We start from the raw sequence: 26,214 nt of genomic DNA on the forward strand, positions 1-26,214 counted from the left end.
GGAAGAAATAACATAAGGGTATCTGTGGCTAAATGACCCAGGTAGGGGGATGCTCCCACCTTCCCCAAGGAGCCAGGAGTATGTTTAGTTGCTCCTGGAAGCCTCCTCCAAATTAAACTGGGGTGAGAAGGCCATCTGCTCATCTCTAGAGCTTGGCAGGAGAGATGCAGCAAAGCATTGCACCTCTCCGATGATCAAAACCAGCCCTTCCATGTCACTTCTGGGAGAGGAGGAACTCCTCAAACTCTCGCAGGTGCTGCTCATGTCCAATGGGACACTGCTGTTTGGAAAGTGTTGAACTCCACCAGTTGAATGAAATCTGTTCTAGTCTGTATTCCCAGCTCATCCATCTTTCCCAGGCCTTTAGGAGAGCTGCCTGGGGCAGGCAGCAGCAAGTCAACCCTGAGCACAGCCATGAGGTGTCTTGCACCAACCTCAATGGCCAGTTTCATCAGGAAACTACAACCTGTTTATACCTGGGTGCTAAAAAGGAAAAGGGATTTGGCTTCAGGCAGTGGGTGGGTATCTGCACATGCGGATTTATTCACAGGACACAACCCGGATGGGTGGGAATGTGGCCCGTGAGCCGGGAAGCTGCAGGATTGCACCCTGCTGTGCACAGCAGTGGGAGTTACCTGCAAGTAGAGGATGTTATCTTTGGAAATGGCTTCCATCAAGTCCTTATGGAGGGAAGGTTCTCCATGCAGGCGGCCAGCCTCAGCCAGAGCCTCATGCAGCAGGCAGCTCTGCCTGCCCGGCCGCTGCCTGTAGAAGAGGACATAGGCAGTGTCCTTGGGGAAGAAAGAGGTGACATTGCTGACGGATTCAAAGGAGGAGAAGGAAACTCTGGTGTCGTTGAAGAGGTACCATTGGATTTCAAAGTCCAACTGCTTGTCAGAGGCTGGTTTTGGCGCCCCATCCCGGGGCTGCCCATGTGGGACGGTGTCAGTGCACTCTCTAGAGTAGCAATAGTAGTGACCGCTCTCAGAGGAGATGCCTGAATGCACCACCACACTGCAGAGGTCATACACAACAGACATGAAGCCACTTCCTGGGGCAGCCCTGTGCTTCCCATGCCAGCAAACCTCCCCGGATTCCTCCGGAGTGACGAGGATGGGCAGCTTGAGGACCACAGGGATGGAGACATTGTCTAAGATCTTCTTCCTCTTCATAGTCCGTGGGTCAAAGGAGAACCGCAGCAGCGTGAGGATGAGGTAGTGTGGACCCTCCGTCAGCTCTGCTACCTTCTCAGCATCCTGCAAGGATGCACATTTCTCACAGTGGTATCTGTTCTCTGCTGTCAGTCTCTCTGGGGATAGAAAATAGTTGATTAAATCTGGGACAGATCTAGAGTCCTTGGCAGCACGTGCCTGTTCCCCAAAACTGGAGAGAGGGTCTTTGGCTGCATCCACACCAATGGCATTGCCGCTTAAAGGATTTGCTGCTTCTCCTGGCTCCTGGAAACCCAGTGTTTCCACTGGCACTGGTCGGGCTGCGGGCTGTCCGGCCATAGGGGCCTTCCTCCGGATCCAAGGAGACCCTGTGAGCTGGCTTGGGTTTTCAGGAGGCTCAATAAGCTGTGGGCCTATTTCTTCCACAGGTAAAACAGATGTGCTCCCACGGATGTGCTTGTCCGATGGGGGGAAAGCCAAGGACAGGTCTGTGAAGGCTTCTTCTCGGGAGGAGACGTTCAGACACTTCAAGCAGCGGATCTTTGTCATCATTTTACCCCCAAACATCTTCTCAATCAGTGTCTTGTTCAAGTAATGGTGCTCCACTGCCTGAGACATCAAGGTGGATTCCTTGAGTTTCTGATAGATCCTTTTTCCAGTCTTTTCTTCTTCATGTAATCTTTGGCAGGGGAAAAACAGGCTGCATTATGCACTGATACAACACCAAGAGGTAGTTTCTAAAGTAGGGGTTTTGTTCTTCTCTCCAAGGCGTTAATGTGGGTTAACCTCCCTGTGCCCAGGGGTCTGGTGCTGTGGGAGGAGTTGGGCAGGATTTGGGAACTGTAGGTCTCCATGTGCCATTGACCCTCCCACTTATAAAGGTATCAATGGGACACCTGAGATTGGGGATTTCTAGGTAAGAGAAAGGCAAAAATGAACATTTTACAGAGGAGGCTGAGGGGCTTGTCAGGCTACACTTGGTACAACTTATAAGGCAGAAGTTCTTCCCTGTGAGAGAAGAACTGGTGCTGGCACAGGGTGCCCAGAGAAGCTGTGGCTGCCCCATCCCTGGCAGTGTTCAAGGCCAGGTTGGACACAGGGGCTTGGAGCAACCTGCTCTAGTGGAAGGTGTCCCTGCCCGTGGCAGGGGGTTGGAACTGGATGAGCTTTAAGGTCCCTTCCAACACAAACCAGTCTGGGATTCTGTGAATTCTGTTTGCCTTCAGAGCAAAGGCAGAAACTTTCAAGATGAACTAAATTCTGATCTTATCCCTAAGCCAGCCCAAACAGGGTTTTATCAGGGAGCCCTGGACCGGTCTCACCATCTATTACCCCAAGCCTCCACTCTCCCAACTCCTCCAGGTCTCGGCCACCTGCACGTGAGTCAGCATTAAACATTACTTCTTGTCTAAGGATGTCCTTGTCACCAGGCTCCAAACTGATGGTGATGGCCACATACCGGTCCAGCAAGTACTTGAGATACTCCGAGCAGTCCTGCTGAGCGCCTGGGGTGAACCAGGGGGGCCAGGAGGCAGAGAGGAAACTCTCGGGTGAGATGGCAGGTCGCTGGCAGCAAGACAGAAGAAGAAATGCATTTAAACCTGGGGACTCTTCATCAGGGACTGTAGCAATAGGACAAGGGGTGATGGATTTAAACTGAAACAGGGGAAGTTCAGGTTGGATATAAAGAAGAAGTTCCTTACTGTGAGGGTGGTGAGGCCCTGGCACAGGTTGCCCAAAGAAGTGGTGAATGCTCCATCCCTGGCAGTGTTCAAGGCCAGGTTGGACAGAGCCTTGGGCAATATGGTCTAGTGTGAGACATCCCTGCCCATGGCAGGGGGTTGGAACTAAATGATCTTAAAGTCCTTTCCAACCCAAACCATTCTGTGATTCTATGATTCTAGTCACATAGGAGGACGGAGAGGGGAGAGGAGGGTCTTTCTGGCTGCTTCACTGGGAGCAGGGTGCGCTTGTGTGCAATAAGGTCTCCTTTTATTCCCCTACAAGGGTTAATCTCAGTGCACAGGAAAACCTTCTTGGTTTGCTGCAAGCCAGGACAGTAAGGATACATTTCAGCCATTATTTTACATACACTCCATAAAATATCCACATGTTTATTTCTTCCTTCAATTTTAAAATGGTTTATTGGCCTGACCCAGAGATTTCTACTTAACTCAGCCTGAATTGAATTTGATGCTCCATTTAATTTGATCAGGATCTCTCTCACCAAATCCTTTCATAATAAAAAGACACAAAAACAAAGCAAAAAAATCCACTAAACTTCCACCTGTCATTCTGATCACTGCAGGCAGGTAATCTGCATCTCCAGCTAATGTAATCACTGCCATTAGGAAGCAGCTGTCTCATTAACACGGAAAAAGACACATCTTAGGCACAGAAGCGGCTTTAAGAACAGCCTGAAGAAGAAAAATAACTAGAAGGCTCTTAGGAAATTAACACGAAATTATTAACCATAAACTACACAACAAGCAAATATGCTTCTGTATTTGCTCATCACAGGTCACACACACCCTAACCTGCCATCAAAAACTGGGCTCTTCTGTGACTACATGTTAAATTTAACAGGTTTTCTATACTTTAACCCCAAAAGGCGTCTGTCATAATGTAATACCACAATGCAATGAGCCAGCTCTGGCAGTCAAGGCTTGGGAAGCAAAGAAGCCCAGATGACCAGATTCACAGCAAGGGAAAAATCACTGGACTTTGAAAATCATGTCTTTGTAGGGACAGAAAGATATTTTTTTTAAGAGAGGAGATAGATATTACTTAGCTGTATCTCCAGGAGTCACTCATATTAAATATAATGTTTGTCAATTTAAGTGTGTTCTTTTTACTTTACTTTCCCTCACATACAGAGCATTCAAAGCATCTGGAATCGAAGGGGGATTTTTATTACTATTCTTTCTTTACCGTTCTTTTTTATTACTTTCTTTGCTGTTCTTTTAACAAAACCACTTTGAAGGCAATTTTCACCCACAATTTCTGCTTTGCTGTGAAGCAAGAGGACAAACGAGCTGCTCCAGTCTTCTTGCTGCATAGCAAGAAACAAAACCCTCTGCTTTATACCAACAGGCTTTTCAGCTGGCCACATGCGTAAGCTATTGCCAGAAGGACTTTGTTGTCAAAGCTATTAGTTATTATGTTAGCCCAACCCAGGAAGACCACAGGCTGAAGACAGGCAGCCTGGTGTGAACACAGCTCGCTTTCATGGGTGATAGGAGCTTGCCTCCTCCACCCCCAAAATTAGCCTCCCTCCTATAAACAAGACTGGTCCCGTTCTAAGAACCCACCAAGATCCACAGCTCCTTATCAGCACGTTGGAGTCGACAGGAAGCAACTTGGAGACGAGCCTTTCCGCAGCCGACAGTCCAAACAAATAACTAGAACATGAAATAATTACCTGACTGTGCTCCAAAAACGCAAAGAGCCACTGGAGCTTTGTCATCAGGGGCTGGGAGTTGCCCTCAGTTAGGTTCAACACCGAATGCCGAAAGCTGCAAAGAAAAAGCAGAGATGCAGCCCATAAAACGGAAAAGTGGGATGTGTAACACCGGTGGGATAAGCAACCCATGGAGCAATCTGGAGTGGGAGCAAGGAGGCAAAGACTCACTCTGAAGCCATGAAAAGAGACTGTATGATGCTGTTCATGTAGCAGGTGTTTCCCAAGTTTATTAACCCAATCTTTCCTGTCTCTGATTTGGAGGCCAGGCGTGGGTAGAAGCAGGCCAGCTCGTTCTTCTGCGAGGTCCAGGCATTCTGTCCCAGGAGATGTTTAATCCGGTCTTCATTTGGAACAGGAAGAGCCTGGGAAAGAGAGATCTGTGTTATGAGTCGTTATCTTTCTGTATGAAGATTAGTAACGGGCAACCACAAAACTCTTCTGCTACAAGTGTTCATGCAACAATTTGTATGGACATGCATCCATGCAAGGGAGTATTCAGCTGCTAGTATTAGTCCTTTAGAGGCATTCAATATTGAAACCATAACTAAAACCCACAGGCACAATCAGAACTTCTGCAGGCCCACCATAACAGAAGTATCTTCCATCAACTTGCGTATGGGAGGCTCAAACTCAGGATGTTAAATCCGTTCTTCTACCACAGTTTGAGGTGTTAAGGTTAAGCCATCCCTACCAGTAACACAGTCCCTCTGCATTAGGCTGCAACCTAAAATGCCATTTCCATATGGAAAACAGAAAAATGACTGAGAAGTGTATGTCTTACTTTAATCGCTTCCAGGACTGGTTCATAGAGATCTGGAAATCCTGAGAAGCGGAAGAACATGCAGTGGATGAGCTCAGCCAGCTGCTCCAGGGAGCTGGTGGCAGAGTTGGAGTCCTCCTTCTTCAGAGAGGCCACCAGCCTGGGGATGTGAGGGAGCAGCTGGAAAAGGGAAATTCATTGCATCAAAAGTGGCTCCAAATTACTCATAGAGCTTTAACATACATGTGGGGGAATGGAATTCAGCCCCAGGCAGAAAGGACAGTCAACAGGACTTGACTGCAGTGGCATTCTGGACTTCATCCTTCTCCCTGTGAACTCAACAGCAACTCTTCTATTGATTTTAGTAGTGCAAATGCTATAGACCTTGGAGGGTTTCATGCTGCATGGCAACCGCGGGCCCATGCCGCTCCTTTGCTGTCCTGCAACTATTATTGTCTACTAAGTCTTGGTGATCCTGGTGAAGCTGCACATTGAATCCTGTGTTCAATTCTGGGCACCTCACTACAAGAGAGACGCTGAAGTGCTGGAGCAGGGCGAGAGAAGGGCAATAGAGCTGGTGCAGGGCCTGCAGCACAAGTGTGATGAGGAACGGCTGAGGGACCTGGGGGGGTTTAGTCTGGAGAAGAGAAGGCTCAGGGGGGACCTTCTCGCTCCCTACAACTGCCTGACAGGAGGATGGAGCCAGGAGGGGGCTGGTCTCTGCTCCCAAGGAACAAGGGATGGGACAAGAGGAAACGGCCTCAAGCTGCCCCAGGGCAGGTTTAGATGGAGATGAGGAACAATTCCTTCCCCAAAGGGTGCTCAGGCATTGGAACAGGCTGCCCAGGGCAGTGGTAGCATCACCATCCCTAGAGGTGTTCAAAAGTAATGTAGATGTGGTGCTTAATGACATAGTTTAGTGGTGGACTTGGTAGGCCTGGGGTAATGGTTGGACTTGATGATCTTAAACGTCTTTTCCAACCTAGCTGATTCTATGATTCTATAAATCACACCCCAAAGGTGGAAAGGAGAATTACACACCGACTGCCAAGTGCAGAGATTCAAACCTACAAGACAGACAAATTAGCCTACAAGAAGCATTTTCTGGTGTGCTATATTGTATTTTCCACTGTATAAACTAAGCTGGGATCGGTATGGTCAGATGGGTGGTGACGGGCACATAAACAGCGCATTTGCTATCTTGGTTTCATCTAGAAATGAACAAGCAGACGCAAATGCAGACGATACATTGCTCACGGGCACCCTCTGCTGACCCCGAAGCTGCACCCACAACGAATAACCCATTTCCAACCCTGCACATGTGCTAGAGTGACCCTGGGCACTTACACAATCTTTGTCATATTTATATGTTATGTTATTTTTACCCCAGAACAATTCTGGAGTGAAGTCTCAGCATCTCAAATCCAGCCATTTCCTGGTCCTCTCTTCCTTCATCTTCCTCTCTTTCTTTCTTTCTCTTTCTTTCTTCTGAAAACCTTGGAGATTTTAACTACTTCCTTTCCAACAGGCAAGTTTTGTTGGGGAAGCAAATGAATCCCATTTTATACATCACTACTTTGCCAAGCTGTGGTGGGAACAATTCCCAAAGCCAAAGAGCCAGGGCAAACACAAGAAGATAAGAAGCAAAGACAGGTTTGTTCCCTGTTTTTTCATAAGTAAGGGAAGGGGATTTGTGCTTGCTGGGCTACAGATGGAAACTTCAAGCCAAGAGCAACTGACAGCTTTTGGAGCATTTCAAACTCTGGACGCCCAACTTAAGACAAGACGTTGGAATGCGCCTATTTATAGAAACCAAAGAGTTTCTCAAAAAATTCAGGCTCATTTAAAGCGTCTCCAGATGAGGAATGAAAAAACATCAGTTGAAAATGTTGGCTGGATTTGCTTTTTTCCAGCCTTATCTGTTTATCCTGTGAACTTTGGGTGAAAAGCCAAATGGAAGGGCTTTAACGGAAAAGTATCCAATCAAACATTAATAGGAGTAGTTTTCCATTGCTCCTTTTATCAGTTCGATCGCTGCAAGCATGTCTTTGCTTTCAGTCTTGCTTTCTATTTACAGCATTCCAGGGACAATACCAGTGCGAAGCAGAGCAGTGCCTTAGTGTCAACAGCAAAATGAACTATAAAATATCACGATGGAAATGAAAAGAGAAGATTAAAACGCTGTTAAAAGTGGTTTTGTGCTTGTAACAGTGGAGAATTCATGAAGTGGAAGCGTTCTGATCCAGTCCTCAAGTCTTATTGCGCTGATGCTGTATGCTTTGAAAGATGACCCATCACTTGGAGAAATAGTAATGGGTGGTATGTGTTGGTGACAATTTGAAGTCACATGTGGCATGGGGCCCACTGAGTCCAACGGACAGTCAGTAAACTACTTAGGAAGCAGCAAGGGCTGGTTAAGAATATATTCCCTGTCCTCCACTGCATGAGCCCTCCAAGATGCTCTCAGTGTAAAGGTTTCACCTAACACATCCCAAAGCCAAAGTGGCAACATCTACCACACGTCAGTTGAAAGGATCAGAACAAATAGGAGGCTGTATTTTCTATACCTGCTAATGGAAAACTACAACCTAAGCCAGACTGGGTCAGTGTAGCCTGCTTACGTTCCTGCTCCAGACCACCCCTCAGCCTCCTTCTCTTTCCTTCTCCAGGCAAATGCATGTTTGAGGTTTTCCCAGGCCCAGACCAAGCTGGGCAACGCTGACCATCAGGATTTCCCGCTAGGTTAGGTTTCACCCTGGCTCCTTTTAAAACAGTTCAGCCCATGGCTGTACAGATGGCTCAGTACAAGGGAGAATGGGAGAAGCAAGTGGTCTAAGAACAAGAACAGGGAAGAGGGGATCCTCCTCTTCCACCTGCAGGGCTGGCAAACACCAAGTGAAAAGGACTCCAAGATCACTATAGCCACTGCTGATGAGACCCTCAGTGTGGCTGACAGGCCATCCAAAATATTTGCATCATCTGCATCTTTGGCTGTTGGGTTTTAAAGCTGGGAGAGGACCATAGGGATGCACTTGCCCCAGAGATCACTCCTCCAGCTGGTAGAGAGCCATAGATGAAAAGTGGAGCGTGCACACACTGCACACATTTCAAATCTGGAAGGACCAAGCCCCAGCCAGCTTTATACTGATTTATCCCTGGAGATGAGCCATCCAGCTGGTAAACCTCCAGAGAAATGGGAGGAACCATTGGAGGGGAAAGCGAAGCCTCACTTCCCCTCTGCTCCTCACTCTTTGACATCGTGTGGTTGCTCTGTCTGTGGCAACCAACTCCTTTTAGACTCCTTTTAGACTAGGTCTTCCCTCCACATCTCAGCACCAGCTCTGTGGTGCTCCAAAAGCTGTTTGGGCTGCAGGAGAGGCTACCAGAGGCTACCTGCAGCTGCCAGGACAAGCTACAAGTGGATGGGCAGGGTTGGGTTTACATCACCCAGTGAAATCAGGCAGATGAGGGAAATACTCTCCAGTATCTCAGCACCTCAGGTTCCCTCCCACCCTTGCTGTCCCACAGCACGGATACACTCAAGGCAATGCCCCAACAAAGTGCAGCCCAGCCTTACCAAGTGAAATGCCTCGTGGGAGTGCTGGAAGCTCAGCAGCATGTACTGCAGGACAGACAAAGCCCCCTCTCTCACGATGGGGTACAGCAACTTGGAGAAGACCTGGTAGGGGAGAAAGAAAGCAAATGAGAAGGAAGAATAGCACCACAACACACAGGAGAAGGGCCAGCAGGCATCGATCACAGCTGCTGGTCTATTCCTATTCAATGCTGGATGTTGAAGCAAGCAGTCTGCAGCCAAGTCTCCAGAGTCATCTCCTGGCCAGAGCATGGCATCATGGCATCCTAAAATTAGCATGTGGTTATCCTCACTCCCTCTGTAACACCACTGCATCCCCACACCTCCTGATGGATGAGGCCATGCAAGCACAGAGGGATGCTGCAGTTTCTAAAATGTCCCTCTTCTGTTTTATTGTGACATTTGAACTTTACCACTAACCTTTTAGGCAGATAGAAAGCAAAGGCATTTTTCAAAGGCTAAGTAATGGTATTTATCCTACTTCACAGACAATGGCATAAGCTGACAATGCCCTCTACCATACATCTAAGAGTTTCAAAACTCACATGTTATTTTAAGGGCTGTGTCCATTCCTATACGTTAAACAACAAAAGGAAAGATAAAGAAAAGCCAGAGATGCTTCACTACTCTCCCACTGCCCAATGCACATGGAGGATCACAAGGACAACTGCAGTTATTGATCATGTTCCAATACTAATAATCAAAATCTTAATAACTTCTATGGTGACTTCCACTGTAGGCTCAGCCAAGTGTTATCCCCATTATACAAAGGAGGAAACAGCAGGATCACAGCATGGAAAATGCTTTAAAGTGGTGACCAGTTTCAGCACTTGTTGACACAGTTTTCAGAGAGCAGCAAGTACTCATTGCTGAAGGAGGTGATGGCAATGGCAGTGGAGCTTTATTTGCACTAGCAAATGAATGAAGGCCAGGGCACAGGCTGTAAAACTGATCTGTGACTGTGTAAACAGTTAATATGCTTACTATTACGTATTTGCCTGTGCCAACCAGCACTGATCCAGGCACAGCTGAAGGAGAGCCTGTCACATTCCCAAAGGCAGGTTTTACAAGAGCTCCATAGTTTGGGAAGGAAAGTATTTGGTTGGCTTGAAAATCCTTAGCTTCTTTTATTTCATAACCTCTAAGATATCAGTACCTCTGCAAACCAAAACCAAAGGTGGTTTTGGAGAACATCATTCTTAGCTGCAAAACCAGCATCAGCCCATCACCCCATACACAGCAAAGCAGCATTTGCAGGGAACACAACGGTCCCTTCCAACCTTGGGGCAGCATACTCTTGCCTATACATCTCAAGTCACATCTCATCCTCATTCAATTGAAAGGCAAGAAGATATCTGAGATGCAGGAGAAGTCTGTTCACATTCATGTTCAAAAGAGCCCACTGACCTTTTCAATTTTCGAAAGAGTAACTTCAATCAAGATGCTGAACTTCTTCACCGCAGCCAAACCCTTCAGCAGAGCAATGATCCACTTGTCTATGTGCTTGCCCAGGGGCCAGGACACCCAGTCAATCATCCTGAAATGAAATACAACCTCTTCAAGTAAATTTAATGCACAGATTGGGAAAGCTAATCTCCACTCTGAGTTAAACCTCCTCCAAATTCATGTCTAGTGGGATGACTGGGTAAGAGGTGGGGTCTTCATGAGGCATTTCACATGTTATTCGAAGCACAACAGAGCCTGAAGTGGAATTACCCCACTGTCATCATCATGCTGTGGTGAACCACAATAGACCAGAGAACCAGATCCAAGTCCATAGAAGAAAGCGGAGATTTCTTCCACTTTCCACTTAACTTCAGTCCATATGAGTTCCAGTTTTAACACTGGTACAGTGCTCAATACACCACCTGCATGAGGTGTTGATAGAGGTCTCTGCATTGTCACCATTAGAAAACAAGTAATACTGGTATGAACCTCTTCATTTTTACTGGTAAGGAAGAACCACTCAGATTCAAATTTTCTCATTCTCTGGATGAGAAACATTGATTTCCAGAAGCACATTAAAAACCAATAAATACTGGTAACTCTAATAGAAGCCAGATATTCCTCAATGTCACAGCTAACACATTTCATCTATAGCCACACAACCATGCTGTCATGTTTCTGCAACTTACAAATACTTTACAGAAGTCACTCATAAAAAAATAACCTCAGACTAAGTGATGACACATTGTTTCTGTTGAAATTTAATGTTTAACGAACATGGGAAATAACCGAGGCTTGGGGTTTCCAAGGGTCAGACTTTGCTAACAATTTCAGTATCTTTGATTTGAAGATACCCCAGATCCTCAGTTTCCCACCTCAGTCCAGCTATCCTACCCAATCAGTCCCTTCTGCTTATCAGCCTGTATTTTGTATAAAATATATGAAGGGAACACTGATAATTAACCACCAAAAGGGAAAAAGTAGGAATAAGTAAAGTCTACAAGGGGCCTGGAATAATAAAAGGCTAGGGAGTAAAGAAAGCTTGAAAAGCAGAATATGTTGGGATGCTGAGAAATACCAAAAGTGAAGCCAAGTTGGACAATTAAGCAAATACCAGGAAAGGTTCTGTAGACATTTGCATCAGAGGAGAATAAGGGAAGCCATGCAATCACTGTCTATGGAGAGTGTGATGGTAAAGAAAGACAGGATATGGCCTCTAGATGTGACTTCCAAACTAAACACATCTTCTGCCTTCATTTTCAGCAAGAGAAAGGAATTGATCAGGGTGACAAAGAAGAGGCAGATAAAAGATTGAGAATGGAAACAAGAGCAACAACAACTGATATGAAAGTGAAACATGAAGAGCTCATGAACTCCAAACAAGAGGAGATGGTGATTTCCATTATATAAAATTCAACTTTGGTGAGTTTCAATGACTCTGTTAACTTTGGTGTGATGCTTCGTGCGGAAAGAATAGGAAGACAGTTCCTATAATGAATAGAGGGAATGAGAGTATAGTTGGGAAGAAGGGATACCATGTCACAGGGATTGCCACAGGTGTCAAAGTCAGGTTTGACAGGATATATGAATTTTTAGTCAAAGGACAGAAGTAGATCACATCTGACTGGCTTTCTGAAAGGAGATTACAAGCAACATTCTTCAGGACCTAATGTTAGCACAAACATAACATGTCTGTGAAATCTGTGATGATGCAAAGCTGGGAGGCATCATCAAAACAAGAGGAGGATCAAGATATCACAAGGGAGACCCTGAACATTAGAAATGTAGAAGCGGGACGAAATGTATGGATTCAAAACACATGCAAGGCACAAGAACTAGATGCTACATGACAGTAAATCTTCTGCTTGAAGTCAACATGCCAGACACCAGGTGACTATGAGTTCCCAGTATAGCAGTAGCCATGGAAAAGACAAGAAGAAAAAGGTCTTTTCTATGGCAAAACAAGAACCTCTCAAGCTGTTGTCCAAGGCCATGATGTCCAAGGCACCTGGAACATGGTGTACAAACATCACCGTCAATGTCCAAGACTAATGAAGTGAAGTGGGAGCAGGCACTGAAAAAGCCTGTTAAGGTGCTCAGAGAAATGAAGAACATTTCCTGTAAGAAAAGCTTAAAATAGCTTGGCTTGTTTAGCACAGCCACAGGAAAGCAGAGATGGGAAGGGACTGCTCTGTCTGCATACGTCGAAGGAATAAACACCAGGGAGGCAAAAGAGCTATTTCAGCTATTTATGTGGGTGTTAGATCAAATGAGTGATAAGATGGCCAGAAATACATATAGGCTGGCTATCAGAGAAGAGATTTGAACCATTAAAGCAACCCAAGGGTGGAACAGCTATGAAAGAAGAACAGAGGGAGCAAAAGCCCTTCCTGCTTTGAGGAGCATAGTTGAACATTCATGAAAGAGATCTGTGATGTCAATGCCTATAAAGCAGGGAGATGGATCCAGAGATCCAAAGGTCCCTTTTCATCCTGTCTTTTTTTTACAAAGCCATAAAATAACCTTTTCCTCCCTAAGTCATCATTTACCAGCACTAGTGGCTAAGTTACAGTCCCGCCTACTGCTGCCTGCGCTGCTACAGAAGGAAGAAATTACACTTTAAATTCACATTGCGCTTTCCACACTGCAAGATCCACAAATGTTTTGGAACCCAGGGCCCTCATTTTCCAAAGGGGCCATTGGCTTGGTAGGCTAAACTTGTAAAAGCTCCGATGTCCCTGCCCATGGCAGGGGGTTGGAATTAGATGATCTTAAGGTCCTTTCTAACCCAAACCATTCTATGATTCTATGATTCTATCCTGATTTCAAGAGGTAGCAAGTGCCTGCATCACTGAGTGACAGCAGATGCCTTCATCTGGACCTGGGTTCTTTGAACAGATACAACCCCAGGACAAATAATAAAACAAATCAGTGAGTGCTTCTGAAGTCATGGATGCACTTTATAATAGAGTTTATCTGAAAAGAGACAATCTCTAAAATCACAGAATCACAGTATCGGCTACATTGGAAAAGACCTTTAAGATCATCAAGTCCAACCATTCCCCACCACTGCCAAGTCCACCACTAACACATGTCACTGAGGGCATCATCTACACTACATGTAACTGAAAAACAAGACCTCACATTTCTGCACCAAGTTAGTTGATACCAGAAGCACACAAAGCAACTTCATTGTCATTAAAGTTTTACCAAATAGAGCAGAATACAGGAAACGTTTAGTAAATGGGAGAACTTGAGCATAAAAATCTCCCCATTTTGCATGCTCAGTACCACTTCGAATCATAGAAACGCAGAATCATAGAATGGTTTTGGTTGGAAAGGACCTTAAGATCATCCAGTTCCAACCACCTGCCATGGGCAGGGATGCCTCACACTAAACCATGTCGCCCAAGGCTCTGTCTAACCTGGCCTTGAACACCACCAGGGATGGAGCATTTATCACTTCTTTGGGCACCCTGTGCCAGCGCCTCACCACCCTCACAGTGAAGAATTCCTTCCTTATATCTAACCTGAACTTCCCCTGTTTCCCGTTGAACCCATCACCTCTTGTCCTATTGCTACAGTCCCTGATGAAGAGTCCCTCTCCAGCACCCTTGTAGCCCCCTTCAGACACTGGAAGCTGCTCTGAGGTCTCCACGCAGCTTCTCTTCTCCAGGCTCAACAGCCCCAACTTTCTCAGCCTGTCTTCATACATGAGGTACCCCAGCCCCTGATCATCCTCATGCCTCCTCTGGACTTGCTCCAACAGCTCCATGTCCTTTGTATGCTGAGAAGACCAGAACTGTACACTATACTCCAAGTGAGGTCTCACAAGAGCAGAGGGGCAGGATCACTTATGTGCCTCTTTCCCTTCTCCTCCCTCTTGCACGTACAGTCCTACAGTTCCTGTTGTCAAACAGAGTTGCAGAAATTCTCCCTTCAAAACGCAGATCTGTTTCTTCTGTTGAGGACCTCTTGTTCCCTTTTCATATGACAGATGTTCAAAGCTATGACTACTCCTAACATGAGGTATCTTCCCCTCCAGTGATTTAAAACAGCAGGCTAAAATCTGACCTTGGACCTATCATATCACCTTCTTCAAAATGCTTCCAAAAAGCCCTCAATAAAAAGAAACTCTCTAAATGAGATTGTGGTGTACACCTATACCAGCAGGTGCCAGCCTTGCTTTTTGTTACCTCTATTTGGTCTTCAAACACTTGATCAGAAGCTCAACCCCATGTCCAGTTTATTCTCCTGCTACTAACTCCCAACCCCAAACTCTGGAGGAAGAGATTTGTGTCCTAAGCTGAAAGGTCTTTTCGACTTGTATGTTTTACCTTGATTCTCTACAGGGAGAATCTCTACAACTCGAGCACACACTTCTCCACAGGCCGATGGTTCTGCCATTTTCTGGGGCACCCGACTACCATAAACACGCTGCCAAACCTTCTGCATTTCTCCTAAGTGATCCTAATTACATTTTGCAGGCTCTGCTTAATGTTTGGCTAGCTCTGAGTAATCATTTACTCATCCCTTTGCGTGACAAAGAATGCTTTAAGGAATGATGCAATTGATTTTGCAACCTCTATATTTAGCCACCGGCGCTCGTAGAGGATTTATAGCCTGGAGCTCGCAGCAGCAGGTGGCCAGAAAGAGAAAAGGATGGAGAAAGAAGGTTAAGAACTGAGCTGACAATTCATCTTTTGTCTTGGGTTGCGCTGGACTCTGGGAAAACCATGACCTTCCCCAGCGAGTCAAAGAGAAGCAACCTCTTTCTGCATACATGAAGTTCCCATTAGGAATAATGTGTGTTTTTGTCATGTAACCTTATTGGGGACACACATACACAAATCCTATAACAAGAAGAGGAAAAGACATTTTCCAGTGAGATCAAGTCACAGCAGCTCCCCTAGGTTAAGTGCATGTGCTACTGTATGTGAACACCTATTTAAAAGTAGACCTCTAAGGAAAGCATAGGTTGAAGATAGAATCATAGAATAGTTTAGGTTGGAAAAGACCCTTAAGATCATCAAAGATACTCCTAAGTAAGTGTGGAGCAAGGAATTGGAGCATAGAAGGGCTGTAAGACTTAGACACAAGTATGCAAGGAAGATCTGGTGATGCCAAATAGGGCACTGGCACTGCAAAGACCAGGTCTAGCCTATCAGGTAGTATTTCACTCTTCATAATGCCTTGATAAGGTCTTCATTGACTCTGCTTGCACGGAGGGAAGAGATAAACATCATACAACACCAAGATCCAGAGCAGCAGCACCATATTCATCTGACAAAGATCAAGGTGGGATTATTGAAACAGTTGAGCACACCTCCCTGTCCAAGGTTTTTTAGCTGTGACTGGTGATTTAGGATGGCATCCTTCTGAAGGGTGACATATTAACATGAAATTCTGCAAAGGGGATCTTTATGAGGTTAAAAGTTTGTAAAAGCATGAAGGTCATCCTTGGAAAGGGTACGATGAGGGCATTAATATGGAATAAAAGACAATTTAGAATCATAGAATCACAGAACAGTTAGGTTTGGAAAGGACCTTAAGATCATCTAGTTCCAACCCCCTGCCATGGGCAGGGATGCTTCACACTAGACCATGTCACCCAAGGCTCTGTCCAACCTGGCCTTGAACGCTGCCAGGGATGGAGCATTTACCACCTCTCTGGGCATCCTGTGCCAGTGCCTCATCACCCTCACAGTAAAGAACTTCTTCCTTACATCTAACCTGAACTTCCCCTGTTTCAGTTTGAACCCATCACCTCTTCCTGTAACACTACATTTCTTAAAACACTCAACAAAACCCACCAGATCAAAAAAATTAATTATAACAATAATAATCAGTCTTTATTCTAGTTCTCTAGGCCCTCAGAGCTGGAAGGAAGGATCCAGAAGTTGCCTTTTTCCCCCCACACTGCTCATTAGGCAGCACCAGCCAAACTGGTTGGGATAAAACCACACAGAGGAACTAAGAGCAGCTTTGGGGCGGGTTTTTCTCTGAACTGAAAATGATGCTCACTAATGCAGCCTCTCCTACCTGCCAATGGCCGTCATCATTTGCACATCAGTGATGCTGTCATCGTTGGTTAGGTTTCTTATTACACCATCCATGAGCTCCAGAGGGACAAACTGGACCACGCTGGCCAAGGCGTTGGATGGTGCTTCCTGCTCCTCTGCAAAGACATGGACGAGAGCCAGCAATGAAGATCTTAGTCACCAGGAAAACCAGGCACATGAGGTCATTTCTTGTTTCTAAAAGCCAAATCATTTCTGCCTACATAAATAGAGCGCATAATGAGGCTGGGTCATAGCAGAAGGGCTGTTGCATGAAGCCATACACAGCTCAAAGGGAGGAAGAAATCAAAGGCCCAAGAACATTCTTTGGCCAATCCTGGATCCCAAATTTCCTCTCTTTATGCTAAGTACTGCAAATAATTGCAGTGGGATGCAACTGCAGGTTTGCCTCATGGAGCACCTTCCAAAGGATGAGGATTTCATACAGAGGGCACTGAAAAACCCTTCTCATGGGCTTAGCAATAGCTGGAGCAGGAGCTCACCTGCCGGCAGAGTCCAGCCTTTCATGGCGCTGGTACCTCTAAAAATGCTCTGAGACCCTCTGTAGTAACCTAAAGGCCCCAGAAGTTGGATAAATATCTTCTGTCCCACCTTAAGATATGACCACCCTCCAGAGAGACAGTAGGGCTTCTACCTCTAGACCAGTGAGAAGTAACTCATTAGCTTTATCCCTAGTTTCTGATAGGGATCAGGCTGTGGGGTCCCATCAAGTCACCCATAAGAGAGTTACATTTCTAAAAGCTTTTGAGCCCCACTCACCAGCTGCAGATAAAGTGCTTTCCATTAAGCTCAGCTGATGCTGGAAAGTGCTGAACGCACAAAATGTTGCTGCAAATATTTCAATGCGGTTAACAACGCCTGTGTACAGACTCTGTGGTTTCATAGAATTATAGAATTCCAGACTGGTTTGGGTTGGAGGGAACCTTAAGGCTCATCCAGTTCCAACCCCCTGCCATGGGCAGAAACATCTTCCACTAGAGCAGGTTGCTCCAAGACCCTGTGTCCAACCTGGCCTTGAACACTGCCAGGGATGGGGCAGCCACAGCTTCTCTGGGAAAAGTCTGTGCCAGCGCCTCAGCACCCTCACAGGGAAGAGCTTCTGCCTCAGAGCTCATCTCAATCTCCCCTCTGGCAGGTTAAAGCCATTCCCCTTGGCCTGTCCCTCCAGGCCCTTGTCCAAAGCCCCTCTCCAGGTTTCCTGTAGGCTGCCTTTAGGTACTGGAAGGCATTTTTAGGTGAATCCCAGTACAGCCAACAGATCTGCATTCATCGAGATTCTCAATGTTGTTCCTACCCCGTTGCTCCCTCACTATTTATTGCCTTCTTCCCAAAGCCTTACTGTTTTACACAGAGGTTTGGAGCAAATTGTTTTCCTAGCTTAAAGCCCTGGGTAACTTTTAGGGATGCTTGTTTATTATATTTCAGCTGTGCCTGCACTTCTGGAGTGGATGAGACCCATGCAAGATATCAAACTACTCAAATTTAACTTCATCACAGCCAACATTCACATTCCCATCCCTTTTTTAGTTTTGTTTTCTTTTTGTTTCTTTTCATTACCTGTTGAAGAAATGATGGTGAACAGCTCCTTCAAAGAGGGCAGGATGGCTGAGGTCTGAGCCCTCCAGATCCTCTGCAGCAGACCACTCACTTTGTTCACCTGCTCCAAGAACTCCATGATGGCTTCTTCCCCCTCAGAGACACACTGGAACTGCCCAATGCACCGGATCAGCTGCTGACAGAACAAGACCTGGTGTTTTCCTGTGGGAATACACTGGGGGTGCTGGATTAAGAGTTTGCTGATCTTCGCACACTGCTTTGGGCTCGGCCTCTCGCAGACCTTCCGGAGCACCTCGATCCTCAATAAGCTGAAGATGCTGTTTGCTGATGGGCTTTCCAGGACAAACTGCAGTCCTAATTGGATATAATCGAGTACATAATGGCTTCTCTTCCCCAGAGGTCCATAACCTTCCTGAAGGAGACTCAGCAGGAAGCGGACGTTGAAGAACTCCTCAAACTCCTCTGGGTGATAGTGGCCGTAGACCTCCAAAACCTCTTTCCCAATCTCTCTTTTATACTTGGTGTCCCCTGTGAGATAAAGCTTGGTAGACAGCTCCAGCATGGACCAGCATTGCTCGCTGTCCATGGGCTGCTTCGCTGCCTCGATGACGCGCCTCACAAGCCCTTGCTTCACGTTGTTGGGGTATGAGGACATCACCACGGCTTCCAGTATCTTATCCATCTCTGCTCCCAGATGCTGAAAGAGAGGAAAAGAGCAGCAGATTAGTTCAAACAGGGTCTGCTGAGCTTTCAAGCCCAGGCTGACAAGGGAGGTCAAAGAAGAGACGTGGGACCACTATGAAGGTGATAATTCTTCTGCCCTTTCCATGGTGGCATTCAGAAAAGTCTCCATCCTAAAGCACCAAACTCAATTAATACACAAAAACATAGAACTTCTTCAGACTAACCACACATCTGAGCATTTTTGTCTTGTAAACAACCAACTACAACCTTACACTTGACCCTAGGGATGGATGAGCTCCCTCGCCTCGATGGGTTCAGCAGTTCAAGATGGTGCCATAGACCTATGGAGGGGTTGAGTAAGGAATTGGGAAAGTCAAGATCTTTCACTGGTGTCTGCAGGCTCAGGTATCCTCAAGAGGCAAGATGCTCCCAGTGATTGTCTTCACATTCAGGGAAGGAGAGTAAAGCCCTGGGAAGCAGCAATGGGATTGCAGGCTCTCTGTGCAACAGCAGGGGTGTAGATTTGGCACTCATGCCATGCTGCCAGTCACTCCAGACAAGTGGTGCAGTCTTGGCTTCTTCCCAGGGACCTGCTGCATTTGTATGCAGGACCAAAGCAAGAGGAGAGAGAAACTGCAGAGTCAGGCAGTTTCCCATTTGTCACAGCCCAAATTCAGCACCAATAAAGCATTAGAGGAGGGAGTGCTTAAAGAAAACCCTAAGGATTTCCCTGGAAGGGCTCAGAACAGCATCTATAACTAGCATCTATCATAGGTATTGGACGCACTACCGCACAAGAAACCCCATTCCAGAGTAATGCAATTAGACAGCCAAGATTTCTTCACCCACAGCAGGTCCCCCAGTGTGATGTACTGCACAAATGCACATTTGGAGAACCTCCTTGCCTGCCTATAGCCTGAAATGATTCATGGGGCAGGGGTAAGGAAGGCATGCATCATCTTCATACTGACATTAGGACCTCAAAGGCACACAGGGAGAACCACCTGAGTTTAGCCTTTCAGTATCTGAAGGGGGCCTACAAGGATGCTGGAGAGGGACTCTTCATCAGGGACTGTAGCGATAGAACAAGCGGTGATGAGTTCAAACTTAAACAGGGGAAGTTCAGGTTAGAGATAAGGAAGAAGCTCTTCCCTGTGAGGATGGTGAGGCGCTGCCACAGGGTGCCCAGAGAAGTCGTAAATGCTCCATCCCTGGCAGTATTCAAGGCCAGGTTGGACAGAGCCTTGGGTGACATGGCCTAGTGTGAGGTGTCCCTGCCCATGGCAGGGGGTTGGAACTGGGTGACCTTAAGGAACTTTCTAACCCAAACCATTCTATGATTCTATGACTGAATTGACCTTGTGTAGGGTCCATGCTCTGCTCTCTGCAAAGGACTCTACAGTACAAGGTTGGGCTTTAGATAACACAGTCCCACGTCTCTAACTACTGTGGTGTCAGCAGGCGGGGACAAACAAGCCCATGCATCTGCTGTGTATCAGGGTACACCAAGCTGCTCCCTGGGTATGCACCAGACAAAGCCCAGATGGAAGATGCTAAGAAGATGACATTTATAATCTTAGATCTGTATTAAAATAACACTCAAGTTGCTTTGTAATATGTAATCACAAATATCACAGTCTTAAAACTACACTGAAAGAGCATTCTACACTGAAACATCATCAACATGTCAAAGGTTAGGAGTTAAGATGGCTAATTCAACCTCAGCACAGCTCCAGATGCTTTCAGAGAGATATTATTTAAAGGATCTCACATTAACTTTCTTTTTCCCCCCAGGACCTGCCTGGAGAATGACTCAGAGAAGGAGACTGTTGTCTGCAAGATCCCTGTCTCATTTGTTGTAGGAATTGGAAGTGTGTCATAAATAACCCAGGGAGCTGCAGGAGAGGGAAGGACAATTTCATTGCTGGGCAGCTGAATGCTGCCTTGGAGATCTGGTCCCTGCCTCTCCTCCGTTTAATACTGAAATAAAGAGATAATCAGGCTTCTATAGTGAGTGCTCCTGAAGTGCAGGGACAACCTTTCTGCACTTCATCTTCCTCACTGGCAGTAACAGCTCAGGTAAAGTTGGGAGGATTGGTTCATTCCTGCTTGGAAAGAGAACCGAGTTCCTGGAGCACATAAGGATGCTGTAGAAGGTCAAAGTATTAATTATTAAGCTGAAGAGCAGCTTTGAGTTTCCCATCTGTTCTGTAGCTCACATAAAACAGAAAGTACAATATGAGCTTTGCAGGGAAAAGAAAGAATCCCGTGAAATGGCACAACTGTTCTGCTCCCCCAGTGAGCGATTGGCAGGAGCAACATGGGTAGAATCATAGGATCAGGAGGGAAAGGACCTTGGGAGGTCTCTAGTTCAATCCCTGCACAAAGCTGAAATCATACTGAGCTGTTCATTGCCTTGTCCATTTAGGTATTGAAAGCATCTCAGGATGGAGACCATACAGCCATCCTGGGCAACCCGGCCCAGGGCCTGATTAGCTCATAGTGGGAAGGTTTTCCTTAATTCCAGTTGGAAACTCCCATTGCAATGTCTGATTTTTCCATTCTCCTGCCACGCACTGCTGTGGAAAGCCTGGTTCCATCTCCTGAATCATAGAATCACAGAATAGTTAGGGTTGGAAAGGACCCTGAGATCATCTAGTTCCCACGCCTCTGCCATGGGCAGTAATGGCCTTGTAGGCACTCGGGGGGCCAATACCAGTCAAACTCCAGCCTTCACCAGTGCAAGGGGTTAGTCTGTGCTGGAAGAGGGTGAGTTAGTCCATCCCGGGTGAATCCATGCCAGTTAAGTCCATTCCAAGTGCAGGACTTATTGCATTTGCACTTATTGAATCTCATGAGGTTCTTGTCAGCCCCCTCCTGTCCCTGTATGGCAGCCCTACCTTCAATGATACTGACTATTCCAAGTTTGGTGTCACTCACAGGTCTGATGAGGTGAATTCCATCTTCTCCTCCAGGTTGTTGATAGAAATATTAAACAGGAAAGGTCGCCAGATAGTTCCAGACAGTTTCCTACCCAACCAGTCCACCCATCTAGACTGCAGTTTCTCTTGTGTCTTCAGTACAAGGATGCTGCAGGACATCACCTCGAAAGCCTTACTGAAGTCAAAGACAGCATCCGCTATTCTCCCCTCACCCACAGATCTACCAGACCATCCCTATAGGATATCACATAGGTCAGGCATGATTTACCCTTGGTAAATGAACTCTGGTCATTCCCAGTCACATCTTTCATGTGCCAGACACAGCTTCCGAGAGGATGTGCTCTATGGTTATCCCAAGAACCAAAGGAAGGCTGACAAAACTAGGTTCAAACATAATCCTTCTTGATTTTTGAAGATGCGCTGGAAAGGGAGATGTGTTTTGGACAACGGATGCCTCCCTTTCTCATCCTATGTCTCCCTATCCCATCCTTGCCATGCAGATGCTCAGACCTAGAAAACTGTCCTGAAGTCACTCTCTGTTCTACCTGGCACATCAACAAGTCTTGATGGCATGAGGTACCACACACTGCATTCACAAATAGACACTGTACCTCCTCCCATGCCCCCTCAGAATAAAAAGGGTGCTGTTAAAGACTGCAGCTCTGGCTCCAGACTCAAATTCCATCTAAAGCCACAAATAAAATGAAGTGTTTCACCAACACTTGCAACAGGTATTGCTGCCCATGAGATGTGCCCTTGCAAGGACAGATACCCAGCCGTGCTCTAGAAACCAGAGAGGGAAGAGGAATTTAAGCCAAGAGAGCATTGACCGGCTCAGCTTCACTCTCTAAACCAAGTAAACTGCAAAAAACCCAATCCCAACTCCAACCTCAGGATGAAAAGTGACCTTGGGCTTTGCTTGGGTCTCAGCTTCATAATCTGCACTGTTCAGAGGTGTCGTTATATTTATCTTCTGCCTGTGTTTTCTCTTTAGTTAGGATTCATTTCAATTGAAGTCTATCCAATTATTGCTAAATCAATTCATTCCCCTATCCCTGCCAGCAGCAGATTGCCAGTAAAGGCTCCTTAGGATCTTTTGCAGAATGCAGTATCAGTTCCCACACCCCACATCTTACAGACCTCTGAAAAGATAGATCCAAGATGTCCCTTAGCATTAAGAAATCTTGGTAATAAATTCAGCACATTTCCTACAATGGCATCATTTCTAGCTAGATAAATACCACTAAAGGAAGAAAAAAATCCCACCATCAAACACAAACTGCTAAATAAAGTGATTTGCTTCTTGCTTACAAAGAAGAAGAAGAAATAGTGATCTACTTCCCTGAATTCCCTGGGGGCCTGGAAGTATAGAGACGAGACTCACCTTTTACTGTCCTTAACTCCTGCTGAAATGGTTTCTTTTATGTCAGCCAAGGCATTACTGCTCCTCCTGCTGCATCCTCCAGGCAGCCAGGCAATTAGGGCTCAATTCTGCAGCATGCTGAGCTGCTGCAGGATGGAAGGAAGTGCACGCAATGCCTTGCTAGAGCACAAAATACTGCACAAACAATACTGGATGCTCTAAGATTGGTACAAAATTTGCCATGACTTGGTATTCAACTTCTGAAAAGGACCATCCCCTGTGTCACATATCTCTCTAGGTCTGCTTGCCAGGAGCATTAAAGTAACTGTGTCCTAATGATGTTTTTCCCCTTAATTCACAGGCAAAGGGGGTTATTTTTGGTCCAAAGCACCTGCCTGTTCATCCAGCCAAGGATGGGAAACCACAGCCTGCGACTCCTCATTACCACATCCAATAGATGCAGCCTGAGCAGCAGGTATCAGTCAGTCACAGACAGTCATTATTACCACTTCCTTGTGACTATTCTTCCAAAAGGCTAAAAAAAGCTCTTTAAATAACTAGGAAGTAATGGCAATTTCCCTACAGAGCTGGAAATTACCAAACAAAGCCACTGCTGGGCCCTCATCCATGGTACTGCACCTCCTACTTCTGCCTCCCCATGATCTATTATCATTTACACATCTGGTTATACTCTTCATTTAGCTGAGATCTAGTTTTTCTGACTAAATAACCTTAATTAATGTAACTGATGTGATTCCAGTTACATTAATGTAACTGATGTGATTCCAGTTCAATGAACCTCTGTGCATACATCAAGCACTCACAGTGACTTAATGCTGTGGTTTCTATCTTAAGTCCTCCCAATGACACAATCGTTTCTTCTCTCTACTTCTTTATTATTTCACATCCAGCTACTCATTATTCTCTAAAACCTCAGTCTTATACATTATTTTCACAATAATAATACCTCGAGGCTTCAGCTAAAATGGAGCCCACTGGCCTGCAAACTGTATCTATAGGAAGATACACAAGGGAATACATATCTCACATAAGTGACACGGCAGGTATCATTCGTGCTGTTGCAGCCATATGAAATATTGAGGCACATCCAAATTTCATAGAATCATAGAACCACAGACTGGTTTGGGTTGAAGGGACCTTAAAACTCATCCAGTTCCAACCCCCTGCCACGGGCAGGGACACCTTCCACTAGAGCAGGTTGCTCCAAGCCCCTGTGTCCAACCTGGCCTTGAACACTGCCAGGGATGGGGCAGCCACAGCTTCTCTGGGAAAAGTCTGTGCCAGCGCCTCAGCACCCTCACAGGGAAGAGCTTCTGCCTCAGAGCTCATCTCAATCTCCCCTCTGGCAGGTTAAAGCCATTCCCCTTGGCCTGTCCCTACAGGCCCTTGTCCAAAGCCCCTCTCCAGGTTTCCTGGAGCCCCTTTAGGCACTGGAGCTGCTCTAAGGGCTCCCCTTCAGGAGCCTTCTCTTCTCCAGGCTGCCCCAGCCCAGCTCTCTCAGCCTGGCTCCAGAGCAGAGCTGCTCCAGCCCTCGCAGCAGCTCCGGGGCCTCCTCTGGCCTTGCTCCAACAGCTCCACATCCCTCTTGTGCTGTTGCCCCAGAGCTGGATCAGGACTGCAGGAGATGCAATAAGTTACGGCAGAGCCAGCACCCAAACCTCCCCAGACCTGCAAATACATTAATGGCAATGCTCTACCTTACTTTGCTCACTTCAGCTGCTCTCTGAGTTGCACCCAACAAAGTGCCATGGCAGAGCAGAGGATCAGGCCCATTTCTATGAGGTCTGGGCAGAAACTCAGAGCTAATAACTGCAGAAAAATCCAATTAAATACCCCTTTGGAAGCAGAAGTGAGACTCTCCCCATCTGCACTCGTAACAGGGAAAAACTGCCAGCACAGAAGCCTGGCCAAATATTTTTGTGTGTAATTATAATCTGCCTTCCCAAATTTCCCTTCTCTTTTCAAGGAGATCACATATTCTTCACTTCCTGTCCCAAACTGCTTTCCAGTGACAGCCTGTACTTTGTGTTGTGTGTCTCCTACTCACTAGAGCTAATTACTTTTGGCTGGCAAGGCTCCTCGTGCTTTCCTGTCCTTTGTGGCTCTGAATCAGAGCTGCCCTTTAGTACAGCACTGATGGAGATCCCCCTTCATACTCAGGCAGTAGCAGATTTGGAGCAGGTTATCCTCACGTGCTGCAGGACCTTTCACCCTGTTCAGCAGCTTTCTGTCCTCTCCAGAAAGTGGAGATTTATTTGAGCATCATCACCCAAATGTTGGCATTTTGCATGGATTTGCTGTACATCAGGAGCTCCACCTTGGGAATAGTGAGTTTCTCTCCTGTGGCCACATAATTTTCCAAGGGGTTCCGAAAATGTAGCTAAATAGAATCATAGAATCAGACCAGTTTGGGTTGAAGGGACCTTAAAGCTCATCCAGTTCCAACCCCCTGCCACGGGCAGGGACACCTTCCACTAGAGCAGGTTGCTCCAAGCCCCTGTGTCCAACCTGGCCTTGAACACTGCCACGGATGGGGCAGCCACAGCTTCTCTGGGAAAAGTCTGTGCCAGCGCCTCAGCACCCTCACAGGGAAGAACTTCTTCCTTATATCTAACCTGAACTTCCCCTGTTTCAGTTTGAATCCATCACTCCTTATGCAAATAAAAGGCAATCAATCAGCCTAAATTTACCATATAGTAGTCCCTACCTTTATCAAAATCTGTTGATGTTTTACGCCACTAAGGACCCTTCTTTCTTCTGCAGTGCCATGCATTTCACCATTCCTTTTTCCTCTAAACCATTATAAATATGTTTGACCACACCGTACAACTCTATCAGCCATCTCCAAGTGACTTACCATGGCCTTAATTCATTGGTGACAGTGCTGGGCCGCTGCCCTACCTGAACCCATCTCTCTTAGCCAGCTTACTTTCTTATTTCCCCAGTGCTTCGTTTTTGATCTCTTTGGTGCACACAAATCGATTGGTTTCTTCTCTTTCTCTCTGCTTTTTGCAGTTGGGCACTCAGTCATTGAATAAAAAAAGGGCTTTGGCTGCATGTCAGAGTGATCAGTGCAGTAATACCAAATAAAGCCCAAGGCTCTAACATTTCATCCTCTCTTTCTCCAGCCT

General features: G+C 46.2%; 1 protein-coding gene across 1 annotated transcript in view; it reads right to left on the reverse strand.

The window, feature by feature from the left end:
• Positions 1-26,214, reverse strand: part of USP35 (ubiquitin specific peptidase 35) — a 30,806-nt gene that overhangs the window by 1,547 nt on the left and 3,045 nt on the right. The window contains exons 2-10 of the mRNA XM_030476341.1: positions 18,074-18,770; positions 16,479-16,614; positions 10,398-10,527; positions 8,973-9,074; positions 5,417-5,575; positions 4,804-4,997; positions 4,594-4,687; positions 2,632-2,738; positions 636-1,851 (exon numbers count right to left, since the gene is read on the reverse strand). Of these exons, the coding sequence (XP_030332201.1) occupies positions 636-1,851; positions 2,632-2,738; positions 4,594-4,687; positions 4,804-4,997; positions 5,417-5,575; positions 8,973-9,074; positions 10,398-10,527; positions 16,479-16,614; positions 18,074-18,755 (2,820 nt within the window). The 5' untranslated portion in view covers positions 18,756-18,770. The remainder of the gene's footprint in view (positions 1-635; positions 1,852-2,631; positions 2,739-4,593; positions 4,688-4,803; positions 4,998-5,416; positions 5,576-8,972; positions 9,075-10,397; positions 10,528-16,478; positions 16,615-18,073; positions 18,771-26,214) is intronic.

The sequence above is a fragment of the Strigops habroptila genome, chromosome 2 (assembly GCF_004027225.2).
Source record: "Strigops habroptila isolate Jane chromosome 2, bStrHab1.2.pri, whole genome shotgun sequence".
Taxonomy (NCBI): domain Eukaryota; kingdom Metazoa; phylum Chordata; class Aves; order Psittaciformes; family Psittacidae; genus Strigops; species Strigops habroptila.